Genomic DNA, 26,286 nt, shown 5'->3' on the forward strand with positions numbered 1-26,286 from the left:
AAACGTGAACCGATCAACATGAATCGAACGAAAAATAAAAACGTGAACCGATCAATACCGATTCAATGTACAAATAAATAAAAAGTTTGATCTTAGTAGAACACTTGCATTTACTGTGAAATTTTTAAATTGCGCTATCTGGAAATAAGGATCAGCCAAGATTTTGATTTTTTGCCATTTTAAGTCCACACGGACCATAGACTTACCCCCTGCAAACCTTTTCTGGGTACATTTTGGCGCATTTTTTGTTTTGTTTCAAGACCATGTGCGCAACATGCAACAAGATGTCCATAACGATGTCCATAAGCCGGAAACTCCACGTTTCTCCCATTTAAACCCATTGCATATAATCGATTCTCGGTAAGGCAGCCGCCTTTGACGCATATCGATTATTCAAATGCATTTAAACGGACTGATTCCAATGCTTCCAACTGTTGAGAACCACCTGTTGAATGTGCCTTGGTAACGAACAGCAAATCATCAGTGACGTGGAGCGATTTGCGATTTATCGATTGACCTATCACTTCGTCGCCCTCCTGGCATATTGGCGCAACTGCATTTTGCGATGAGCCCTGTCAACAGTGGCGTGGCGTAAATTGCGATATATCGATTGTTATGCCATTTAAATCAATGGAATAAGATCGATAAACAGGGTGTTCGCAGCGAACACCTTAATAATCGATTCTTTATCATAGGTTTAAAAAGAATAACAATCGATATATCGCAATTCACGCCACGCCAACCGCCTGCTGTCAACCATTTTACTCAGTGCTTTCTCGGGCTCATTTCAATGTGTATTTACGCCTTATTGTCAGCCGGTCGATGATTTAAGCCTACAGAAAACGATCGATAAACAGGGTGTTTGTATCGGACACCTTAAAAATCGATTCTTCACCACAGGTTTAAATAGGTAAATATCGATAATCGATCACTCACGTCCACGTCCCGCCACTGCAAATCACCCTTTAACTTCTTCATCGTCTTAAGTGGAAGTTTTTCAACTGGTGGCACAGTTTCTTACAGCAAAGTTAGGGCTTTTTGAGACTACAGAGAATTGTTAATCTAGCTGACTAAGCATGCTGAATTTTACAGACATGACCTTTTAATCGTAGTCTCAAGATCAAGAAACAAAGGTCTAAGTTCCCGTCGAGTACGGGCAAATTAATTACGCATCGCGTTAGAAAACTAGGAAAAATTAACGCAAATTTCAACGTTACGGCGGCCTTTGATCTCGCGCCGGTTTACGCGACTTCATAAGGTAATTTATTCTTTGAGCGTTATTGGATGTCGGAGGTGGGGGTGGGTGGCGGGGGGCGGGGGGCGGGGGTGTCCGTTAAGCTAGGTCTTTTGAGTGTTCCGGGCCTCGTTTCAATAAGCTCGAGAACTTTCGTGCAAAACCGCCCGACAGCAAAATGCTCCGGAGAAGTTCAGGAAAAGTTAGATAAAACTGTTACTTTGTGGGCACGTTTCTGGGTGAATGGAATTATAGAGACGGTTGCGCTACGTGTCTAAATTTTCACGTGAGCCCTGTTTTACATATACATAAATGATTTCTGGAGCTCATGCAGTAGTCGAGATACGCCCTTACGTCAAAACAAGCGACGGCTTGTACGTAGTCCGCCATACTGAGGAAAAACTCCGTGAGAAAATTTATATGTTGCCAAATTTTTCCCCAAAATATTTATATAGATCGTATTCGATACATCAAACGGGTGAGATTTTATCGATATCGATTGGTTCAAAACATAAACATAGCCTCAAAAGTCAATTCAGAAATCTGAGGGAACGGGTCTTTTGAAATAGATTTTTTATTCTTTTGAGTACCAAATGCCAATGCAAAGTGAAGTTGTGGGAATTTTCTCATTTTCAGCTTTTTCAACTTAAATCCTAATGGTTTTGTTTGAGGTTATGTTCTATTGTTTTGAACCAAACGATACATCGAACCACTATCGAATATGGTCTATGAGATGGACTTATGTGTATCTTCCTCTGAAAGCCTCAGATATGATGGAATGAAGTGCAAATGAGATTTTTTGGCAAATACAAGAAAAAAATATGATCTTTCGCGGATATCTTATTTTATCAGGAGAAGGTTGGCAAAGTCTGAATGCATGTTCATAAGTCGTTTATCTTTTGTGAAAGGCAGTGTTGCGGAATGCAATGCGGCAAATGCACAAATATATAGGATGCAACTATTCGGCCTCCAAAACCACGCTAGGAAGTATCTTTTCTGATTGAAGGCGTTCTTTATGTGTCGACAATCTTCACCTCACAAATGGACTGCCCATATCATTTTCTAATATACACCGTTACCCTGTTGATTGGGTTTCCACAGGATGCTAAAAGATGAGAAAAAAATCTTAACTCAACCCTCTGCAGTCCGCCGCGCCGGTTTCACTCTGGGACACCCGCATTACTTGCCAATCTACGTGGTTACTTTGTTGATTGTATTTTACAGGATGCAACTATTCGGCCTCCAAAAGCACGCTAGGAGGTATCTTTCTTCATTGAAGGCGTTTTTGATGCGTCGACACTTTACACCTTGCAAGTAATATAATATAATATTTTCCTTTATTTGTCAACAATGCTCAAAAAGGCTAGCAAATGCGTCAAATAAACACAAAGATTATAAGAGTTACAGCAGATTCGCTAATTACATTTCACTAATCTTACTTCACAATCACAAATTCACTAATCAGAAAGCTCATTAAGTGAGTAAAATGTTTTCTCTGTTAAGTAATTTTTTAATTTACTAGAAAAACCTTTGACGTTAGTGACATCTGTAATAGAAGATGGAAGGGCATTAAAACACTTTCTGCACAAATGAACTACACATATCACTCTCTAATATACGCTGCTACTCTGTTGATTGGATTTTTAAAGGATACAACTATTGAACCTTTAAGACCACGCTAGGAAGTATCTTTTCTCGTTGAAGGCCTTTTTGATGGGTCTACACTATTCATCTAAAAAATGCAGTAACCGCATCACTTTCTAATACGCTGCTACTCGCCGTTGCAACTATTCATCCTTTAAGACCACGCCAGGAAGTCCTGTATTCATTGGCTCCCCTTGTAAAAATTGGCAATAGGAGCTGCGTCTCAAAATACCATAGGAGTTCTTATAGCCGACTAAAGAAGGCTATTGAAAATCATATAGCTGGCTGTAGAGAGCGGAGCAAATCATATAGCCGGGCTATACGAAGCTATAAAATAGTATACAATCGGGCTATAGTTCCTGTCGCCGGGCTTTACACTTTATCGCCATTGGCTATAATAGGCGATAAGAAATCGTGTAGAAATTCGTGTGCTTAGGAAATCATTAAGTTTGATACGGAACTACCTTAATATTTACAAGACACACATTATATTTTCCTGTGAAAAATTTTATTTTTTTTTCATCAATTAAAATGAGAATAGTCCATACAGAGTTGGCAAACATTTCAAAATCATGAGTTGAAAAACGCTGACTCCGCGAGATTAAATATTAGAGTCTAACAAAAAGCGGAGCGGCGACGCACTGGCGCCTACAAACCTAACAGGGATACTTCACGCATTGCGCAATGCGTGAAGTATCCCTGTTAGGTTTGTAGGCGCCAATGCGCGTTTCGCGCTCTCTGCCCGCCCACCGCGCCGCAGCGTGCCACGGCGTCTGAAGCAACTATTTCTCACCAGAGGTATTGCACAGTATCGTAAGAAATTGAAGGCGCTCCAACATATTAAAAGTGACAGGCAACCTTCAAAAGTACGGAGGTTTTCTAGCAAAATAAATCAAGATACTACGGCACAAAAAGAGAGCGGTAGTCCAAAAACTAACTAAGTCCTAGCATCCTTATTTAGTAGCGTTTAGCATAAACTTTATCGTCTGGCTGTTGCTTTCGCCATTGGCTATGAAAGGCTATAAGAAATTGTATAGTTGGCTTTAGGTTTATAGTATTTTGGAACACACATTCTACTGCCAATTTTTACCAGGGTATCTGAAGAAATAATGTCACTTACTTGCTTTGCCTGAAACTGCGTCATTTTTTCCGCACTTACGGCTTTCTCACATGTCTCGTTTGCGTGAAAATAAGATGAATTTTGCTGTTTTAGCTATTTCAGTGATTTCATCTAAAAGAGATTAGACGAATTTTGAGGGATACTCGATTTCGAAAATTTGACACTTACCGCTCTCTTTGCTACCACGGTTATACACTGCTCCTCCGGTAGCCTGAAAAACATGTCCATCGTTGCAAAATACCCCCTGTTCCGTGATCATCCATCATTTTTCGCAACAAACCGGCAACAAAACGGTATTCTCCCGTCTCCGATGCCCTTATCCTTCAGATGTTTGGTTTATCGTTGTCAAGCCCTCGGACCGCGTATCTTTGCTCAACAAACGCCCATTGGCGTGTCGATACATCGATTGATCCGCCATCTAAACCTATAGAAAAAAATCGACAAACAGGATACACCTTCATAATCGATTCTTTAACATAGCTTCAAACGGGGTGATATTGATAATCGATCATTCACGCCGCGCCACTGCAAACACCCTGACACTTATTAGCAATTACACCGGGAGTTTATTGGACGTGTTAATGTTAAAAGGAACTATGTTGCGCGGAATCCCTATGTGCATAGGTCTTTTTAGCATAAATGCGTTGTATTGGCCAACGTCGCATCGCGCCACAGTCCGAATCAAGAGGCACCCAAAACTCGGATCGCGTAGTATCGAAAGGCACTTGACTTGAGACTTGAGAGTGCGTGGAAAATGACCCGGAACGAGTACTACCGTGAGGTTTTGACCGCTCGGGAAAAGCTGGAGCTTCTCAGCCACCGCCGAATCGAAGGAGGTACCACGATCCACTAAATTTTTTAGGGTTGGGGATTCGTAAGTCAGGCTGCTTTTTTAAATCTTCAACACAGTTTCCCGTATGGTAAGAGTCATATACCGCCCACAGAAAAAATGTCGTGACTCGATCCCAAATTTTGTATTTTTCTTCCACGCATACTTTTCTTTTACTAGGAAACCCAATTATTGCAACGATGGCTCCATTTCTTCATCAAAAGTTCCGAATGGTACGCTAGAGTTGACTCGAAAATATGTGGGATGCATGATTGTTAGTTTTCTCGTAAAACGGCATTTGGTCAGAAACAAATTTAAAAAAATTTGAATGGAACTGAGAAAAAGAGGTTTGAAGATTTATTCCTGCACAAGGCTCAATGTAGACAGTAAACTTTTACTCCTCTTTTCACAAACTTATTTATTTATTCCGACTTTCAGATTTTGGCAGCTGAACGTATACGACTAGTGGAGCTCAAAAACATTCTTAACTCAATTTTTTCGAAAATATGCCAAATGGTTTGGTTCCTCTCTGAGAAACTTGGTCAATTTGTATCTCTGCCGTCCAAAGTAAAAACTCCTTAACCTAATTCAACATTTTTCACACTGAAAAAAAAAATATTAGTGTTGTATGCTCAAATTTGAGTGTACGGCACCAACTCATATTTGTGTGAAATGCACTCAAAGATTTACCTGTGCCGGATACAAACTTGGATTTTGGTCGGACGCAAATATTAAATTTGTGCCCGTCACCAATTAAATTTGTGCCCGTCACCAATTAAATTTGTGCCCGTCACCAATTCAATTTGTGCCCGCCACCAATTCAATTAGTGTCCAGAACAAATTTATTTGTGCTGGGAGCAAATAAATTTGTGCTGGGCGCAAATTAAACTTGTGCCCAGCACAAATATATCTGTGTTGGGCGCAAATGCTAACCTAACCCAACCTAACCTAACCTAACCTAACCTAACTCGAGGTATCATATCTAGAAGTGCTGGTCCACTTTTCCATGAGTGGACTTATATGTTATGATGCATTTGAATCTGAAAAAAATAGAAGATATTGCTTGAGCATAAAAAGGATGACTAAATATACGACTCACCACTCGCAATAGATCAGCTGTGGGATCCTTCTGTAAATCCAACTTTGGTAATCCATTGGTTAATTAATACACTCACACCAGGTTACACATCACTCACGAAAATAAATTGCAGCATTTAGAAATGCTGCAAATTATCACTAAAGATTATTGAAACTAATGATTGTTTTATCACTGATGATCATTGAAAGCATACCATGCAGTAAACTCCTCGCCCTTGTGTAGGAAATTTCGATATTTTGTCTTATTTTTGGATCTGAGGGGAAACAAGTGAGGTTTGTATGATAGCTAATCGAGAAGCAAAAAGCAGTATGATGATAAATTTTATTCGAGAGGAGGAAACACAATAGCACTGAAGCCAGAACGGCTATGAATGATGCAGCCACAACACTGGGGATAGAGGGGCACATTTTGAATGAACGATCAATTTTCCGGAAGAACTAATAACCGACGCGAAGGGAATTGGCGAAATTTTGAGATTTTCACGTTCAAATGTATATTACCGACCGAATTTGGTGGGTTTACGACCGGCTCAAAGGAAGGCGTTAGATGTCGACGACGATCTGCTAACTTCTTGTTTGTTTACAAATAATAATGGTTAGGAAAATCCGATGAATGATGCACGAACGGCTACGAGAGGTATACGCGGTAATTTTAAAACAGTCTCTAATCAAATAATCCACTTTTATATTATAATCTTCTTTATTTTCCCGACGCGGACAACGAACGCGACGCCATTTCCTTTCAAACTGACGAAAAAAAGTAACGGAAATTTGAAACAAATTTATTATTAGTGGCATCAATAAATTTACGTACGGAACAAATAAATTTGTGCACAGAACAAATAAATTTGTGCCCGGTCCTAACTACTCCGAAATGCCCTCTACGCAAATTCTAGACTTCTTACGTATCAAATAAGGTTAGTGCAAGGGGATAATTCATTGGTTTGCGGACGCAAAAAAATTGGTGCCGTCCACAAATTTCACTTCAACTCAATACGATTGTTCAGAACACAAATATTTTTTTTTCAGTGCAAATTCATTTTCCTGGAAAATGCTATTTTATACGAAAACAAATGAACATTTACCCCTCATTTTTTCATTCAACTCCGGCATACCATCAGGAACTCAAATGAAAAAATCAAACATTGTGGTCATTCGGTTTTTTTGTAACAGAGCCGTATGCTGCCATGCAACGCAAAAACGCCGTAAATGCCATTTTAAAATTGTTGGAAACAATATATCGGAGCAGAAAAACTTGCGCACCAAGGGGTAATATTTTTACAGAATTTTTTCGCAAATATTTTCAAGAACATAACCCGAAAATTTGAGGTACATGGGTAAAACATTTCTTATTTGATAAAGTTTAGTTCCAAAAATGCGGGAAATCTTGATGGATTTACGGCGATCTTGCTTAGCACGGCAGTATGCGTGGATGAAAAATATAAAACTTAAAATGGAGTTACGGCGCTTTTGCTGCGGAGGGCATAACTACATCACTGATAATTGGACTACATTTTGCAATTAGGACCTATAAATTCCGGCTCGTTTGAAAAAACACTTATGTGCATAGGGAAACTAATGGCACATACGTTGTTTTTAAACCGGGTCGGATTTTATAGTTCCAAATTGCAAAATGCAGTCCAATTGTGCTAGATTTAAAGAGTGTGACGTGATGGACTTTTCCGGAACCAACCTCGAAGATACACCTGAAAAACGCGGTGACTTTTCATTGTATCCCACCAATACTCGCGCTAATAGACGGACAACCAGCCGCGAATGGAACAAAACACAATCGACAATCACTCATTGAAATGTTAATGCCCGCGAAACCGGTGTGTAACTCCGATTTTCGTTGCTAGGTCAGGGGCCATTTCACGCTCGTAGCTTCTGCCCGTTGAGCCAACCGGCGCTCTGCTGGTCCTAAGAGAGAACGCCGTATGAGCCTTCAGACATTGCCATATTTCCTTTAAAAAAGGCAATTTACCGAGGAAATTTTGAGTACTCTTCTTCAAATTTTTTAGACAATTTTGTTCTGAAGTTCATCTAAAATATCTGAAAATTTCAAGTTAAACTTATAGTCCCTTTTTACTGAGAGTTAGGAGAATGTGAATCCATTTCTGATGGGTTCCCGTATTTTAGGCCTCCACAGTGTCACAAACGGGAATAAAGATTACATTTTCACCAATTGCAAAGATTATAATCTGGAATGGACCGGGGCATTACGGGTTCGGCAAGGAACAAACGGAATGAGAGAAGGAGCGGAGAAAGGAATTTGAGAGTGGGCCGATCAAAGATTACGAAAAACTTTCAATTTGTGTAATCTTTATTCCGCTTCTGACTCCATAAGGGGGAGGAGATGGGTGTCTTCATTCTCAGTATAAAGGGAATCTTCACTTTGGTTAAAGGATGCTCAATTTTCCTCTACACTGAAAAAAAAACACATTGGATCTAGAGTCCTGACTCTCAAAAACATCGAAAAGAAAAAATACTCTTGATTCAATCAGATTTAAGCTTAAATCAAGAACGAAGCCTCTTAATTTGAGCGGATTTCCTTCTGATTTAAGCTTAAATCTCATTGAACCAAAAGTCCTTTTTCTTGTCAATGTTTTCAAGAGTCTGGACTCTAGATCCAATATGGTTCTTTTTTCAGTGCATATGTAGAATACTTATTTTATCCGGATAATTTTGCAACTCTCGAATGTCCATACAACGTTTTTCTTAGCACAGCAGCGCTCCATACCCGATGTATCTCAATCCCATTCTTGCCCCCCCCCCTCCCCACCGGCAACGATCCCCCGCGGAGGGGGGAAGGGGGGGAGCACAAATGCGGCAAATGACGATAATAATTATTGGAACCCGGAGCACGTATGTGGCGACAAAAGAGTTCGGACAATACTCCTGCGAAAGCGAAGAGAGCAGTAAGTGCACGCTGGGATAAACCTCGAGACTCATAAAAGCGTGTGCTGATCGTGGCTCATAAATAAATGTACTTGCTGCTCTCTTCGCTATCACGGCGGAATACTCGAAGATGCTACCCGGCCCGGAGCTGACCTTGGTCAAGGTGTAATGAGTCCGTTATCACTACTGACCTCCCTCCAGCCCCACGCGACAGACTGCCAGGTTGCCAGTTGAGACGATTTATTATACTGCCGTGTTACCGATGATATAGAAATAAGGAGGTTCTTTAGAATTTTGGAGAAATTTGGAGTGGCGTGAACAAGGCCCTTTATAGAGAGAGTTAAGACAACGCAGCTCATATGTGTCACAAACGGGAATAAAGATTACACAAATTGAAGCTTTTTGTAATCTTTGATCGACTGGACTGCATTTTGCAATTTGGACCTATAAATTCCGGCTCATCCAAAAAAACACTTATGTGCATAGGGAAATTAATGGCACATACGAGTTTTTTTTTTTTTTTTTTTTTTTTTTTTTTTTTTTAAACCGGGCCGGACTTTATAGTTCCTAATTGCAAAATGTAGTCCAACTCATTTCCGAATTCGTATCTAAGTTCTTTCTCTCATTTCGTTTGTTCCTTGCCGTGCCCTCGGTTCCCTGGTCCGTTCCAATTGATGATCTTTGCAATCTGTGAAAATGGAATCTTTATTCCCGTTTGTGACACTGCGGAGGCCTAAAATACGGGAACCAATCAGAAATGGATTCGTACTGCCTTTACCCTCAGTATGAAGGGACTCTAGGCGTGACGTGCTTTGCGATGTATCGATTGATCTGCCATTTAAACCTATGGATAAGGATCGATAGACAGGATGTTCGCAACGGACACCTTGATAATCGATTCTTTACCATGGCTTCAAATGGGGGAATATCGATAATCGATTATTTAGGCCTCGCAACTGGACTTGATAATCAATCGAATAGATAATTTCTAGATTTATGAACATTTAAGAATTTTCAAGCGTCACAGCACGCTATCGTAAGTCAGGTAATAGTACACAAAAGGCCAAGAAACACTATAAGATAACTATGTACGTACGTCCCAAGTAAATATTGCAAATTGAAAGATAAAATTGAGCCGGGTTGGCCCTGTGGTCAGCGCGTCTGACTCTGTCATTAAGTTCTCGGTTCGAATCTCGGCAGTGGCAACACATTTTCACGGAACTGCATGACAGGTGAAAAATGCAGAAACACACGGCCTCAATCCGTGAAAATTTAAAAGCCTAGAGGATGAATGTGTAGTTCCGGCAGCTTAACACCTTATCATAACATAATTGAACAGTCTTTAGTTCAAAGGTTTAAATGAGTGTACGCACTTTTGGTAATCTTATTTTCTCGTTCCAATAAATATGACTGATTTTCAGATCACTTTAATCTACATTTAAATGACCTAATTTTTATAGCCTTTAGAAAAAGTCAAAATTAAGTGTCAAAAATTAATTGAATTTGTATTATTCAAAAATTGAAATAAATAAACAATTAAAAGAGAGGTTTAAGTTAATTATAAGTTAAGTTAGTGCGGGCAAAATTGGCAAAAATTACCCAAAAACAATAAACACATTTTAAGGTTGTAGATTCGCAGAAAAGGGTATACTTTTACTCAAGACAGCAATGAGCACAGTTCTCCACCGGAAAAATACTGATTAAAATTAATAAATAAAAATTCTTGCCTTTTCACGCATGTTTATTAATTTTCATCTCGGTTGCGCAACAAAGAACATGTGTTGATCAACCAGCATGCAAAACTATAAGACTTTTCATTTCTTCGTTTAAATCTTATTGATAACACACAAAAATGCATTACTCAAATTGAACTGTGTTTCGCAATAAGGAACCACAATATATGGATCATCGGTAAAAACACTTTTGTGCATTGGAAAACTAATCGTATACACGTTTGTTCTTACTTGAGCCAGAAATTTTAGTTCCTCACTGCAAAACGAAGTCAAATTATAATAATACTCACTTATGCTGTCACATGCTTCTATTTTTTTTTTTTTTTTTTTTTTTTTTTTTTTTTTCACAAATAAAGCGAATTTCATTGCTTTAAAGCTTAAAACAAAAAAAAGAAAAAAAGACGTAATAAATAAAAACCAAGATAAATTGCCAAGAAAAATTCAAAAGGTGAGAAAACTCTGAAAATTAAATAAATTCATTTTCCAGATAGTTAATTCTTTCAGATTTACAAGTCGTCGAGTCAACAATAATTGCTAAAGCGATATTATTGATTTTTCTAAAAAACAAAAAAAAATATTAAAAAAAAATGAAAAATATATAAATAGGTAGGTAAATAAAATATCAATTTAAAAAAAATTAAAAACAAAAATGGATTACACCACGGAAAAGACTAAAAAAGATGTATATCCACCGCAATAGCTCCATTAACAAACAAAAAAAGAAAGACAAAATGAATGATAACCAAAAAATTTTCTAATAAAAATTTTTAAGATGAGAAAAATCTTGACATAAAATACACTCATTTTCCAGATAGTCAATTCTTTCAGATTTACGAGGCATCGAAATCTCAACAATTGCTAAAGCGATATTATTGATTTCCGATCGATCTGGCAACATAATCGACTTTAAAGTGGATCGATGACACCGATCACAGTTCAGTCGTGTCTCCTCCAGTTGCGATCTTTGTCGCCGCGTCAATATCGGCCATCGCGCGATTTATCGTTTTTCTGGTGTTTTCACCTCAATTCACCACGATTTTCACACATTCGTCGGAAGTTTTCCAAATCATCCTTCTCAATACTATTTTTAAAGTTCGAAACCCACATAATTCACTCATCGGAATAGCTTCATTTTGTGCGTGTACACGTTTATTTTTTCCCGCGAGATAAGTTTCGATTTCATCACTCTGTGCTCCGATATGTTCTACATTTCCTTTTCCGGCTTGGTTTGAATTTTGCGTCTGGTCCCTTAATCTACGACTCAATTTTTTATTTTTCGTTTATTTCATTTTAGTTTACAGAGGTGCGCCTCTTAAATGTTTTTTTTTTTTTTTTTTTTTTTTTTTTTTTTTATCGCATTTTAAACAAAAATAAACTGTTTTTTGTGCTCTGAGGTATATAATTGACTCGTATTTTTTTCTTAAAATCGATCGGTCTAAAATTGTTTAGCTATCACGTCAATTTCCCGGTGCTGTAGTTTAAATACAATATGTGAGTTTTATTTTTTAAAACTAAAAAGTTATTTTTGAGGGAGCCTCAGATTTAATTTGTGCATGATAACGAGTGTTATTTTGGCAGTGGTTGCCTTACTTACAGGAAGATGATGGCAGAAACAAATGATAATATGGATTTGCCTGCAACAAATAAATTACAAGGTAAAATATTTAATTATTTCATCCCTTCTCACGGCTTTGAGTTATAGTTATTTTCCTCTCCTTTTTTCTGGTCTGCAAAGTTAGTTCATTGACGATTACTATTCCTACATGGTAGGACTTACGCACTTACACGAGAAACTTCTGGCGGAATAAGTTTCTTGGGTTACAGCAATCACCGATACAGGGTTCATACTCACCATTTTTGATAAGCTGAAAAAAAGTCACACGGAAAAAATGGATTGCTGATTTACCAATTAAATTGTTAAAAAATATGTCCGAAATATTTCAAAAGTACATGTTGCAATATTGGACAGCTAATTCAACCACTGGGGAGGTTGAATCAGCATTTTCTTATTATATATGTAAAATCTACATTGAAACATGTCGGGCACTTTTTTTGACTGCAAAATTGTTAAAACAGCAATTCCATTTTTCGCCGTGTACCACTGAGGAACTTAAGTAAAGCATGCCGCGGTGATTTCCTTACCTCAGTTTCAGGAATTTTAAGATGGTTCTGACCCTTAGTCAGAGTATACAATCAGAGTGGAGTGAACTCGCAGAAATTTTTAAATAAGTGCCGTATGACATTTAGTTTTAAGATCAAAGAGAAGTTTTGTGCAGATTAATACGCCGGACTGTATTCTGAAACGAAGAATTGATCGAGAAAAAAAAGGCTTCATGATTAATGACGATATATAATACTCCCCGTTAGGTCAGTATTAGTCCCTGTTGGATGCGGTAATGGTTTGATTCATATCTTAGACATTTTGTCCAAAATAAATGAATTATCTCTCTCCCTCTTTCCCTCTCCATCATGCGCAAATGTTTACGTTTGTAAATTATTTGTTAACACTTCGTCTCGTTTTGATAAGAAAGTTTCAATGTCACGGAAGAATAGCATTCAAAATGAAGGAGACAAAAACATGTTCCTTGATAAGTGCTTTACGAAGATTAATCGGACGTATTTCTATCAAACGGAATTATGTGCATTATGACGTGAGCCCTGTTATACGTGCATTCCTATGGGTCTCAGGGCTCATGTCTTGATGCACATAATTCCGTTTGATAGAAATACGTAAAACCCAAACTCGCTTCCCGATACTTCAAGCCATCAATCACCAATCAAAGATGTTTCATCTCAAAGCACGACGCTGCGACGAAGTGACGAATCGATTGGTCGAACATGCTGGGTTCCATAACAAACACCCAGTCCAGTTTATCGGCCAAAATTATCACGAATCCTGTCATTGAATGAACAAGGAAAAATGATCAAATAATGAATATAGTTCGGATTGCAAAAAGAGAAATTTTCGCTTCCTCTGTTTGAGGGTCCTGGAGGACAAGGCGCATAAGTGCAGTCTAAATTTGACGAGCTGGTGCTAGGTCATTTTTCCTAAAGAAAATATTCCTACAACAGGTTTTCCTAATATTTTTTCTCACTCGTTTTTTGTCCCTGTACAGTAAGTCCTACGAGTGAGATGTCCCACTGGTTTTTTTCCTAAGGGTATTTGTCCCAATAATAATTGAAACGTGAACATCAGTAGAGCAGAGGGAAATGTTTCAGAAAGCGTAAAATTTCCCCAGCGAGCCAAATATATGCGCGCGAACAGTAGACAGCACAATCTGAGCCTTCTATACCCTCAATTCAAGGAAGAGGATGAAGTTTTACTACTTGTGGGCATGCGACCACAACTTTAACTTGTGAGGTACCCATATGTTGTTTTTTCAAAATTGAATTTAGGACAAATGCCCCTAGGAAAACAGCCAGTAGGACATCTCACTCGTAGCACAAAAAGCGAGTAGGAAAAAAATATTAGAAAAATTTGCAGTAGGAAACAATGCTTTAGGAAAAATGACAAGCCACCTGACGAGCTTCCGTATCGCAAGCGCCAGGGGTTTTCAAATGCCGCGAGAACGCGCTGATTTTAAGAGACAAACATGTTTTTTGGAAGAAATTTCATTAAAATTCAAAGCAGGAAGTTGTGCTGGGTCAGTATTCCAAGTTTCAGGCCGAAACTCAGTCTTATGTGGTCGCAAATCAGTTTTTCCTGTGTCTTTAAAAGTTGGAAAAGTGGCGCTTGTGATACTTTGGCGGAAGGTGGCGATTTGAGGATCAATTTATGTCTAAAGACAATCTAGGGGAAATATTAAAATGCACAGAATTCATTTTTATTGGGGTAAGATGGGGTAAAACCATACATCGAAAAAAAAAGAAGCTGATTTAACATTCTGGATGTAATAAAAGTGTGCGAGAACTCACCAAATGCTAAATTACCCGCTACGGCAGTTAGTTTTACATCTTGACATTGCTAAAGTAAAACTGCTGCAGCAGTTGATGCAGCATTTTGTAAGTTCTCGCACACTTTGTTACATCCAGAATGTTAAATCAACTTCACTTTTTTTTCAGTGTAAGTAATCAACGGAATAAAGACCACAGCAAAACTTACCCATTCTTTCCACTGAAAATTGCATAAAGAAGCCACTATCAGCTATTCACCTAGGGCAAGAAAGAGTTAGTTTCTATTTCTAATTTTATTATTTTTTACTGGCATGAGGTAAAAAGAGAAATCTGCGGTGAATTACTGATTTTTGGATCCACGAGAAGAACAATTGCGGACATGTGATACAGCTGTTATTATCAAGTTGTATAACTTGAATAATCTCATTACGGATTAATCGTTTTGATCGCACGCGTTGGAGCGTCTAACAGAGGCCATTAACCTTGCCTCCAGGCATACTACGAGTAGCTAATGTTTCCAAGTTCTGAGATACATCAGTTTCCCCTCTGTGTTGATCTACGCCATAGAGTTGCAGAACAGTGGCGAGGCGTGAATGATCGATTATCGATATTTCCCTATTCGAAGCTATAGTAAAAGATCGATTATCAGAGTGTTCGGTGTGAACACCCTGTTTATCGATCCTTTTCCATAGGTTTGAGTGGCGTATCAATCGATATATCGCAAAACACGCCACGCCACTGTTGCAGAAGAGTGTAGTTGAAAAAGATTCAACTGAAGACTTTCTGTGACCAAGGACTGGAGAAACAGGCGAAGAGCTCTATTCCCAAATGTTATTTTTCAAAGAAAAAATTGCGATAATTTGAGATGAAGTTGTCATTTTTTGGCAATAAAATCGCTAGGATCATCAACATCTGAGCGAAGATGATCGCTCCTGTCGCAATTTATAGCTTTAAAATCGCGTTCGATTAAATCGACATTTTATCTCAATCTATCACGACTTTTTGCTCGATAATACTGCGATAAATCGACGTCAACAATAAAGTGATTTTAATGCAAATTTATGTAATGATGAAATAATAAATCGAAATTTTTTTATCCGATAATATTGCGATAAATTGACGTTCGTATAATCGCGACATATTTCTCGATCAAATCGCAACTTATCGCGATCACTATGGTACTGATGTAGGCAGGCCTGTGTATATCAGTCTTTTACAGGCGGATCCAAGCACTTCAAACCGGGGGGGGGGGGGGGGGGGGCGTCCGAAAGGTCCGGGAAGCCCCCCCCCCCCCCCGAAGATTTTCGAAATTATGAAGCATCTAATACGCAGTTTGAGTCAATTTCGTCATGAATATCACCAAATATGTATAAGCATATTTCCTTCTTCTTTCCTCTGTTCCTTCCTTCTCTCTTCCTTTTTTTGGGCGGAACGGAAGGGGGGGGGGTGCACGCTCCCCCCTCTTCCTAGATTTGCCGATGGGCGTTTGCCTCTCAGAACGATAAACTGCTGAACTCCGCAGAAGTGATTCACTTTAAAATGTTAGATACGCAATAATTTGGGAAATTACTACCTGTTGAATCACACGCTGCGATATTTGCACACTTAATTAAGAGTTTATCTTCCAACGCTAATCAAACATCGAGAAGTGAAAAATAAAACTAAACGGGATCATGGCACGGTGACCTCTGGAATTTTAGCTTGATACGCTGTATTTTCGACAGAAATCTGTATCCCTGAGTTAGTCAGCATTTTTCTTTAAATTTCTGTTCCCGTTGATGGTTTTACTCGTCAATTTTACTCTTTCGTTCACCATGCGGGTCACTAGGTAGCGCTTTTTCCTTTCCAAAATTCCTCTCGATATCAAAATTGAACAGATGGAAAACGCTAAGAACAAATCACGTCATACTTTTTTTTCCGATGATTGACACCCATAATTCCTGCTAACTGGTGCTCTCATTAAATAGAAGGTCCAGATAGCATTTAAATCTATTTACATAAATAAATATAAAAAAATATGTTTACGAAACATTATTAGGACTGCATTTTGCAATTTGGAACTATAAATTCTGGCTCCTCTAGAAAAACACTTATGTGCATAGGGAAACTAGTGGCACATGCGTTGTTTTTAAACCGGGCTAGAATTTACAGTTCCAAATTGCAAAATGTAGTTCAATAAGTAGAGAGATAGAATAATATATTTAATACTATTTAAGGGATTCACCAATGTCAAACTGTAGGAGAACGGATTAAACTTAAAGATAAAATTGCACCGACTCATTCACGTGAATATCGGTGAGTGAAAAAAACGTGGGACAATGAAGCTCTCTTGCACATGCAAACGAGGATCGGAACTGTAAATAATCACGTAACAGAACCTGCCGAACTCACTTGTGGAGTGAGTGTTTCGTACCTTGGTAAACATGAATTTTTAATTGGTGTTTTCGAGAGGAAGCCGTGATTTCACTCTTCAAATACACTTCAGGTACACACACACACACTCGCAACATCTCCCTACCCCCCCCCCCCCTACTTTTTACAATCCTCGCTAAGTTGAGTGCGCATCTACCACTCTTCACCGATGCTTCACTGAAAAAAATTCTCGGCGTTTTACCAAGGTCCGTTGGTAATTTTACCATCTCAATTTTTTACCAATTATTGGTAATTTTACCAAAATAGACTGGTAAGCTTGCCTAAAAATCGGTATTTTTACTGTTTTTTTCAGGTATTAATACCACTTTTATTGGTTATCAATTCCCGGTAACTTTGCCGTTTTATCTCGGTAATTCTATCACAGTCGATAAAAAATATTGGCGTTTTTACCAAGGTCCAGTAAAATTACCGAGAAAGTTCAATAATTTCACCGAGATTTCTCGGTAAAATTACCAATTCTATAAATGGTAATTTTACCAAGAAAAACTGGGATCGAATAGAATCCTGAATTCTTGGTAATTTTACCCTTTTCTTAGTAAATACACCGAGATTTTTCTCTCAGTGTTAATTTGTGGAATTTTGAGTTGTGAATGGAATGAGAAGGACCATTGAGGGGCTTGGAGGACAAGGCGCCTAAGTGCTGTTTTTGTTGTTTCGAGAAATAAGTGTTTGAAGTTCCGAAATTGCTTGAATCCTAATGGCGAAAAAAAAGGTTCAAACTGACTTTTCGATGCTTAAAAATTGGAATTCCGGAGCGATTTTTTACAGAATATGCATTAAGACAAGTTTCCCGTGAAATCATTAATATCTTATTTTGTCAAAATTTGCACTTATGCGCCTTGTCCTCCAAGCTCCTCAGTTATGAATCTTATTCTGTACTATAAAATCATAAGTTCAATAAGCGTAACGTTTAGTCCTATGGACCCCAAAATATCCATGACCTTTTGAACTTTTAAGCATAATTTAAGTCACCCTATTTTTGTACCCGTCATTCTGAAAATACGAAGATGTGTCATTTTTGCATTTTCGTACTGTACTTTTATTTTCCAAAGGATACCCAAACAACAACTTTGCAACATTCGCTCAAAAAATGGTAGTAATAGTAATTAATAGTAAAAAAAGAAAGAAGAGAAATTCAATTCTCTTAGGGATAGGCGAATATCTATTTGTGTGAGGAGGGGGATTGGCGATTTGTTCCTCGGATAGCCTGAAAGCATAATTGGACTACATTTTGCAATCAAGAACTATAAATTTCGGCCCGGTTTAAAAACAACGAATGTGCTTTTAATTTCCCTATGCACATAAGTGTTTTTTCAGATGAGTTAGAATTTATAGCTCCAAATTGCAAAATGCAATCCAATTATAGGGAGGCTCTCCTTCAAGAGAGGGAGCTCAAAAAGAGCAGCAGTTTTGATAAAGAAGGTTATTTTCTATTTTTTGATGTGCCCAGATTTACCCAAATCATTCCGTCCTCCGTAATTTCGACAGTAGTTTGACGCAGGAGCGACAAATATGGACAATTATTTTTTCACTAATTTTGAAAGATTTGATTTATCTTAGTTCACGTATAATCACTGGAAAAAACGCATTGGATCTAGAGTCCAGACTCTTGAAAACATTGACAAGAAAAAATATTCTTGATTCAATCGGATTTTTGCTTAAATCAAAAGGAAATCCGCTCAAATTAAGAGGCTTGGTTCTTGGTTTAAGCAAAAATCCGATTGAATCAAGAGTATTGTTTCTTGTCGATGTTTTTAAGAGTCTGGACTCTAGGTTCAATGTGTTTTTTTTCCAGTGATCCAAACGGCTCCTATAAATTTAAATTAGAGGAGATGCAATCAGTAAAACGTCTTTCGTGAATCCTCTCATACTTTACAGAGATTTAAAAACCAGACACTAGCGATAAATGGTGTGATTTTAAGAGAATAAAAAAAATGTAATCCCAACCTCTCAAAAATTAGATATGCATTATCTGCTGTTTCTCCGCTCATTTTTATTTGGTACTTATTCAAGCGCGAATCCTTGAAGTTCTACTGACTAATTGTCACTTATCATCACTTAATGGTGTACATGTGTTTTTTGGATATCCAAACTATAAAATATATCTAATTATTACAACTAGGAAATTGGACGCCATTCGAGGAGAGGAAATCTTTTTACAAAGGAGTTCTGAAACAAAAAAATACCATCTACTATGGCACTATAATAGGCTGTTCGCTGTATCATAAAACTCCCTTTGAATATAGGATATACTTGAAGACGTAAAATTTGAAGTGTGGAGGCACTAATCCTCAATCGTGGCTTCTCTAAGGATGAGAGTCGAAAGACAAAAGCTCTCTGGTTCAAGTGCCACTTGTGGGCAACCTGTTTCGCAATTTGACGAGGGATAGAATTTTCCACTCCTGTGTGGCACCTTCGCATTCAAGATGAAAAATCTAGGTTTATTTACGGTTAAATTGTTTTTCCGTGGAGATTTGAGATAGTTCATTGAAAGTAACACCGGGTCCATTAAATTTTTGAGATAGAATTTAAGTGCAGATTTTAGTAGACAATGCAGGCAATCAAGTTAAGGAGTTCAGGTCATGATAATGCGCACAATTTTACTGAACTTTACAATGTTTTTCGCTAGTCGCATGGTTTGATTTTCGCCTGTTTGAGTGTTTGAACGAGGAGAGAGGAGTATGATGGAAGTTTGAATGACGAACGGTCAGTTTTAAGTGGCTCTCATATTGATTTTCTACCTCTTAACTATGTTATGACCGGCATGTATTACTCAAGAGCAGTTAGATCATTGTTTCGAAAGCTAATAATAAGAAATCACTCCATTTATGAGGAATCCGATTGTCTTACTGAATTACTACAGGAGGTGTGATTTTCACAGCTCTTAAAACTTCTATTCTGAACGGCGTAAATATCATGCATGTTATGGATTGCATAATGGGATGGAAGAATATATTGATGGCTTAAATCGGAAGATAGGTATCTCAGATTAAGAGGTTGCGAACTAATTTCCGAACTAGAGTCCGTACAGCTCCACGTGAGTCTTTGAGATTTTATGAGTTAAATGAATTTCTGTTTAAATCGGAGAGTTATACGTTCTAGCCATAACATTATCCTTCCTTTTGACACTAAAACCGACGCGACAAGTAATTTTTGAAGCTCTGAAACTTGACCCCAGAAAAAAGTAGGGTTAAGCATGATGACCTTGATGCAACCAATCGCGATTGATCGCTCTCAGCAGTTGCAGATATCTCTCTCCCACCGTGACCTGTCTCTCTCACACTTAAGAGAAACTGAGATCAAGTTATAGCTTTTATTATTAAACTTTCAAAGCTCGCGTTTGTTCCTAAGGATTCCAGACGTATGCTGCTAGAACTTATGAGTCTTAGAATTTAAAATATCTATTGTGATATTTAAATCATCACTGATTTCGGAGTCGGATTTTAGCAGCGCGAAGTGGTGAATTTTTTTCGGAACTACAGCTGATTGCTCTAGTTTTTAAATTTTAAATGTTAAACTTTTAGATTTGTCAAATTTTAGACTCATATACATATAATACAATTACTAACTTTTAAACTAAAATAAAATTTATGTTTAAAATTTATATTTTTCTACTAAACATATTATAAGTGTATATTTATTTGTTTTAATCAAACTTAGGTTATATTATTATATTATTAGGTTATATTATATTATACCTTAACACGTAATAACAAAATGGCGTAACGCTCTACTCGACCCCCCTCCTCCTGCCGAGAGCGTTACAATATTTTTGGACGGCCCCTTTTGAACGTCGCGTATCTATACTATAAGCTCTCAAGCCTCCTAATTTTGCGAAACTGGTGACGCTTAGTTCCAGCGTTCTACAAAGCCGATTTTTATGATTTTTGCGGCTATCGACGGGCAATTGTCTCTAGATAAGCCAACTCTTTTCAGATTTTCAAAATATGGCCTAGGTTTTTTTATATTAAGTGGTAAAGTTGCGAATTCTCCCATTTAAACAATGTAAATTTATATTTTTTGTCATAGTTCGTTTGAGCGTTCTACCGGGCCGATTTCTAAGTTTTTTGCGGTAATCGACGGGTAATTGGCCCTAGATGAGCCCGCTCTATTCAGATTTTGGAAATAGGACCCAGGTTTTTTTTTACAATCACGTTATAAAAGTGAGTGAATTTTCAGAATGCTCGGAGACTGCTACCGCTATGCGCGGGAGGATGCGCAGTGGTCGAGGAGGTTGCGCAGTAGCTGTGTAGCCTGCGCATCAGCTCTACACTTATCTACACAAGATTCGCCCCTGCTTCCACAAGACGAGCGGTGGCCGAGTCGTCAAAGACGTCGAAAGCGTCCACTTAAATCATGATGTGGGTTCGATCCCCGTCTCCCGAATTTCTTAGTTATTACCTGATCATCAATGTTCGTTGTTTTACTGCAATATTTCATCAAGTAGTCATTCCAAAACGCGTCCATTAGACTTCAAAAAAAAAATTTTGTTTCTTTATTCATCAAAACCAGAAATTATTTCATTCTAAAAGTAAAGTATACCTCATATCGTAATTTTTTAGGGGAAAAATAAAACTAACACCGATAGGAGGGTAAAAATAGGGCCGCGAAGCGGCCTATTGATGGCGCGGAGCGCCTTCAGGGGGTTGGGCCGCGTAGCGGCCAGGGGGCGTAGCCCCCTAGTATTATAAAAGGCCTCCAGTATATCTTTTTCCGCAGACGATCACAAATAAATAAAAATACAATAAACCCATTAGAAAAGGTCTCCTGGGCGACCGGATCCAACCTTGGAGGCTACAAATTCGAGATCGAGTATCCCCCCGTATTTTCACACCGTATGAAACCACCAACACTAGCTTAGCGCCGACGCACAATGGATCGAGTCAATTGGAGTGGTCGGTCATGGAGTTTTGGAATAAAACCGCACATTTTGATGTTTATCTTGTCATATTTTAAATTTTATGGGGTGTTTCTAATGGCCTGGTTACACGATCAAATTCCCGTCAAATTCCGATCAAAATTATAACCAGGATGACGGTAGAGAGTTATCCAGATTGATGAGTGAAATGAATTAAAACAGCGTGTTGATTGAAATAAGCACGAAATAAGCACGGTTGTGTGGAAATCAGATGAAGGATGAGCCCCACGGTTCCATCATCTACCATCAAATTTTTGCAGGCCGCAGAAATTTGATGGTAGATGGTGCGCACCAATCACCATTTGATCGGAATTTGACGGGAATTTGATCGTGTAACCAGACCATAACGGAAAATTTCACGAGGAAACCAATGGAGCCACTTTCAGAACCTCAAAATGTTGTATGAATTGAGATATTAGCGTAGCGTTTAAAGTTTCCAAATTATGTCCGACCTCTCCTATTGACTCGATCCACCGTGCGGCGGGGGTGGTTAGGAGGACCCCCTACACGTAGCGTATAGGGTAGCAGAAGGAAGAGTGGGCGAGGTAGGGAGGATCAAACGAGCAAACAGATCACATCCGCAAGTTAGCGAGGGGCCGACGAGCCCCCCCCCCCCCCCCCCCGGAGTGAGCCCCGGATAAAGGACACAAAAAACCCGCCAAAGCCCGGGCTACGTTTTCGCGAGCACCGGGGGGGGGAGGGGCGAAGGGGGCGGGGGTGGAAAACGCGCGCGAATAAAGAATCGAATCCACCCGCGGTGAATGGGTTCCCGGAGCCGCTGAATAGGTGTGACGTAATGTCACGGCTGTGATAACACCTCCCGGATAAGATTTATTCCTACGCTGCCGTGGTAAGGAAGAACGCCGTATGAACGTTCGAGAGTTGCCAAATTTTCATTATTAAAAGGTTTGTTTTTGAGGAAAGCTGTGGACATTTTGCCTTGAGGTTTTCAGGAGCTTTAGGTAAAATGGGGATGTTGCATGTGTGAGGAATTTGCGATTTGACAATTGATACTAGTGTAAAAGTTCGCGAGAAACACGATGGTGCCACTGGTTTTCTCTGAAATCAACTCCCAAGCTCGAAAAAAGCTCTCAAGAAATGTTTGTTTTTGAGGGAAGCTGTGGACATTTTGCCTTGAAATTTTCAGGAACTTTCGGTGAAATGGAGATGTTGCATGTGTGAGGAATTTTGCGATTTGACTATAGACTCATAGGTAAAAGTTCGCGAGAAACACGATGGTGCTTCTGGTTTTCTCTGAAATCAACTCCCAAGCTCAAAAAAAGCTCTCAAGTTGAGGCCAAAATGGAGGGGATATCCCACGCTATCCTGAGAGTCCACCTCTACATCAAGACGAACTCTCCACGCAAAGATAGGAGCAAATACATTGACAGGGCTGCCACTTTATTTGGGGACTCTAAAACTGAAAACACGGCATCACTGCTGAAAAATTGTTGCCTTTTCCGTTGGTCAGTTTCGCTCAACACTTGCACCTGGACAAGTGTCGCACAGCGGGTCGAGATAATTGGAAAGTTTGGACACGAAAGTTTTGACTAAAACTGCAAATTTTGATGATTAATTCGTCACATTTTGAATTTTAGGAGTGTTTCATAGAGAAAATTGTACGGGAAAACCAATGGAACAATTTTTAGAATCTCAAAGTTTTGTATAAACGAAGTTATAGGCTTTCAAAGTTTCGAAATTTTGTCCTACTTCCTCTATTGACTAGATCCACTGTACGCCGACTCAATTGAATCAGTGAGTTCGAAAACACACCAACTCGGGTTTTTTTCGATTTTCACTTTTTTGCGGTTGAGTAACACTTATGGATAGAAGCATCTGCACGCAAAAGGAAAATTCTAAATTGCAATCAGAAAGTGCTCGAAACAGCGACGGGGAAAGGGAAAAATCGAAGTATTTCATTGGAAATGCCAATTTTTGGCCATTTCAAGGGGAACGGGTGACCATCCGATTTTGCTGTTTTCTTTTTTTGGTTCAGTATACCTTGTACCAACAAGTTATATAAATATTCAAGCGTTATTCAGGTCAAAAAATATACATTTTTGAGGGCAGACCATGAAAAATCGGTATCTAAAAGTCGGTGAGAACGAAAACACACCAACTCGGAAATTTTTAAACGCTTAATTCTCTGTCATCAAACATGATGTATCGATTTCAACTTGGTGCTTTACAAAGTCTCTGAGTACTTGTCCTTTGGCACCAAAAAGGTTTTCCTCAAACTAACTTCTTCGCCCGCTGCGCAGTTTTAGGTGTTTCCTAAACATTTTTTCCCCCTAGTTGGTGTGTTTTTGAACTCACTGATTCAATTTGCATCGCTGCCTGAGATCCCACGCGCGGCTCATGGAACCGCTGGAAAATACTCGGTTCAATTCCTAGTTATGTCCGTCGCGATTTTATTCACCTCGAGAGTATTGGATTTCAACCTTTTGGCGGGAAAACTTTCGACGTTTTGGCGGGAAAACTGGCAGCGCAGAGCCTTTTTCCACGCCATCTCATTCTCATAATCTCCGGGAGCCGTTTCGGCCCATATCAGTTCCTTAATCGGTGCCCGAACACTCGAGCTGTGAAGAAACTCCGCTCGAAAGATTTGGTCCGATAAAACCGGCCCAGCTCATCACTGGGAAAGTCGTAAAATTAACGCTGCCCTCTTAGAAGTTCAGCAACCGAACTTTTTGACGGCTAAAATGCTCGGCTCCGGGGCTTTTGCGGCCTGCATAGAATTACAATTTCAACCGAAGTTTGCCCCGACCGAACTTGCTGAGACGCAGCGGGGCGCGCAATTATTTTTTCGAGACGCATCGAGTTCTCAGTTTTCATTTGGACGTATTTATACTGAAACGAACTACACTGGGGAAAAAAACACATTGGATCGAGAGTCCAGACTCTTAAAAACATCGGCAAGAAAAAGCACTATTGATTCAATCAGATTTAAGCTTAAATCAAGGACCAAGCCTCTTAATTTGAGCGGATTTCCTTTTGATTCAAGCAAAAATCCAATTGAATCAAGAGTATTTTTTCTTATCAATGTTTTCAAGAATCTGGACTCTAGATCTAATGTGTTTTTTTCCAGTGTATGTTGCACGCAAACCTTATGTACATAGTTCCTTTTAGCGTAGATACGTCCATTTGGTGGGCGGAAGGTCGGAAAATGGATGGTCGGCTAATTTCCAGTCAAATTCAGAGGGAAAAGAATCCAACATTTGGTAGCTTTGAATCTTTGAATGAAACTCTTTGCCTATCCTTTTTCTTTCCCTAAGGGAGCAAAATTTTTATTAATACAAATAATTAAATTAGACTAATAAACTTGACATTTTTTTATTTTTATGATCTCTAGGCTATTTAAGATTTATGATCCACACAGGTTTTTTTTCAACCTAAGTCTCAACTGATTTCCTGTTTTTGTAATTTTACTGTTGAGCATTTCTGAGTTTTGGTGTTTAAATTCTTCTATTGTTCGTTTATATATCTTTCGTGATGTTATGTTCGTGTCCTATGTTATGCATAGCGGAATTTTTTGGAATTTCTAACCCCCTCCCCCCACCCTTTGCAACGCTTCGTAACGCAACCCCAGACCTCTTTTCCGTAAGGGTTCCGAAAATTGTGCCCGTTTAATAAAAACGTAATGCTCTCCTTTTTGTATTTCGTACTTTTTGTGGTGAAAAAGCATGGTTTTTCCTCGTATTAGTAAATGTTCAAAGTGGAACTATTGAATTTCACAGAAGTTTCATTGAAATAGTCCTTTTACTGTTTGGAATTTCTTTATTGATGACGTCCTTAAAACTTCTCTTAAACACAGTGTAAATCACACGGAGTCTCCCCAAGAAAAGGCGCTTGTAAGGAACAACTTTCACTGAGAAAAGTGTTTGCATGATAATTTTTAAATATAATATTTTTTATCGTGATTCAAGCTGAGTTTATCTAGGAGTAAGAAAAATGAAATGCTTGGGTTAGGCAAAACATTATCTTAAATCGGAGGAAATTCAACAAATTGAAACTACAATTTCTGACTCGAGTCAGAAACAACGTATGTACCGTTAGTTTTCCTATGCACCTAAGTGTTTTCCAAGATGAGCAACACTGAAGAAGAAAAAAAAAAAAAAAAAAAAAAAAAAAAAAAAAAAAAAAAAAAAAAAAAAACACATTGGATCTAGAGTCCACACTCTTAAAAATATTGACACGAAAAAATACTCTTGATTCAATCAGATTTAAGCTTAAATCAAGAACCAAGCCTCTCAATTTGGACGGATTTCCTTTTGATTTAAGCTTAAATCTGCTTGAATCAAGAGTCCTTTTTCTTGTCAATGTTTTCAAGAGTCTGGACTTTAGATCCAATATGTTTTTTTTCCAGTGCAATTACGCATCATCAGTATTTTTTCATTCAAGAAAAAATATTTGTTGGCACACAAAAAATCATCGAGGATGACCCAAGTACCTTTCGTCCTCTTTATGCCATCATTTTTATACTTT

The 26,286-nt window shown here is 38.5% G+C and overlaps 1 protein-coding gene across 1 annotated transcript in view; it reads left to right on the forward strand.

Moving 5' to 3' along the window:
* Positions 1-11,957: 11,957 nt before the first annotated feature.
* The window catches only part of LOC109030883 (facilitated trehalose transporter Tret1), a 96,173-nt gene continuing 81,844 nt past the window's right edge, over positions 11,958-26,286 (forward strand). Inside the window, exon 1 of the mRNA XM_019042079.2 lies at positions 11,958-12,211. Within this exon, the coding sequence (XP_018897624.2) occupies positions 12,157-12,211 (55 nt within the window). The 5' untranslated portion in view covers positions 11,958-12,156. The remainder of the gene's footprint in view (positions 12,212-26,286) is intronic.

This window comes from Bemisia tabaci, chromosome 9, assembly GCF_918797505.1.
Source record: "Bemisia tabaci chromosome 9, PGI_BMITA_v3".
Taxonomy (NCBI): Eukaryota; Metazoa; Arthropoda; class Insecta; order Hemiptera; family Aleyrodidae; genus Bemisia; species Bemisia tabaci.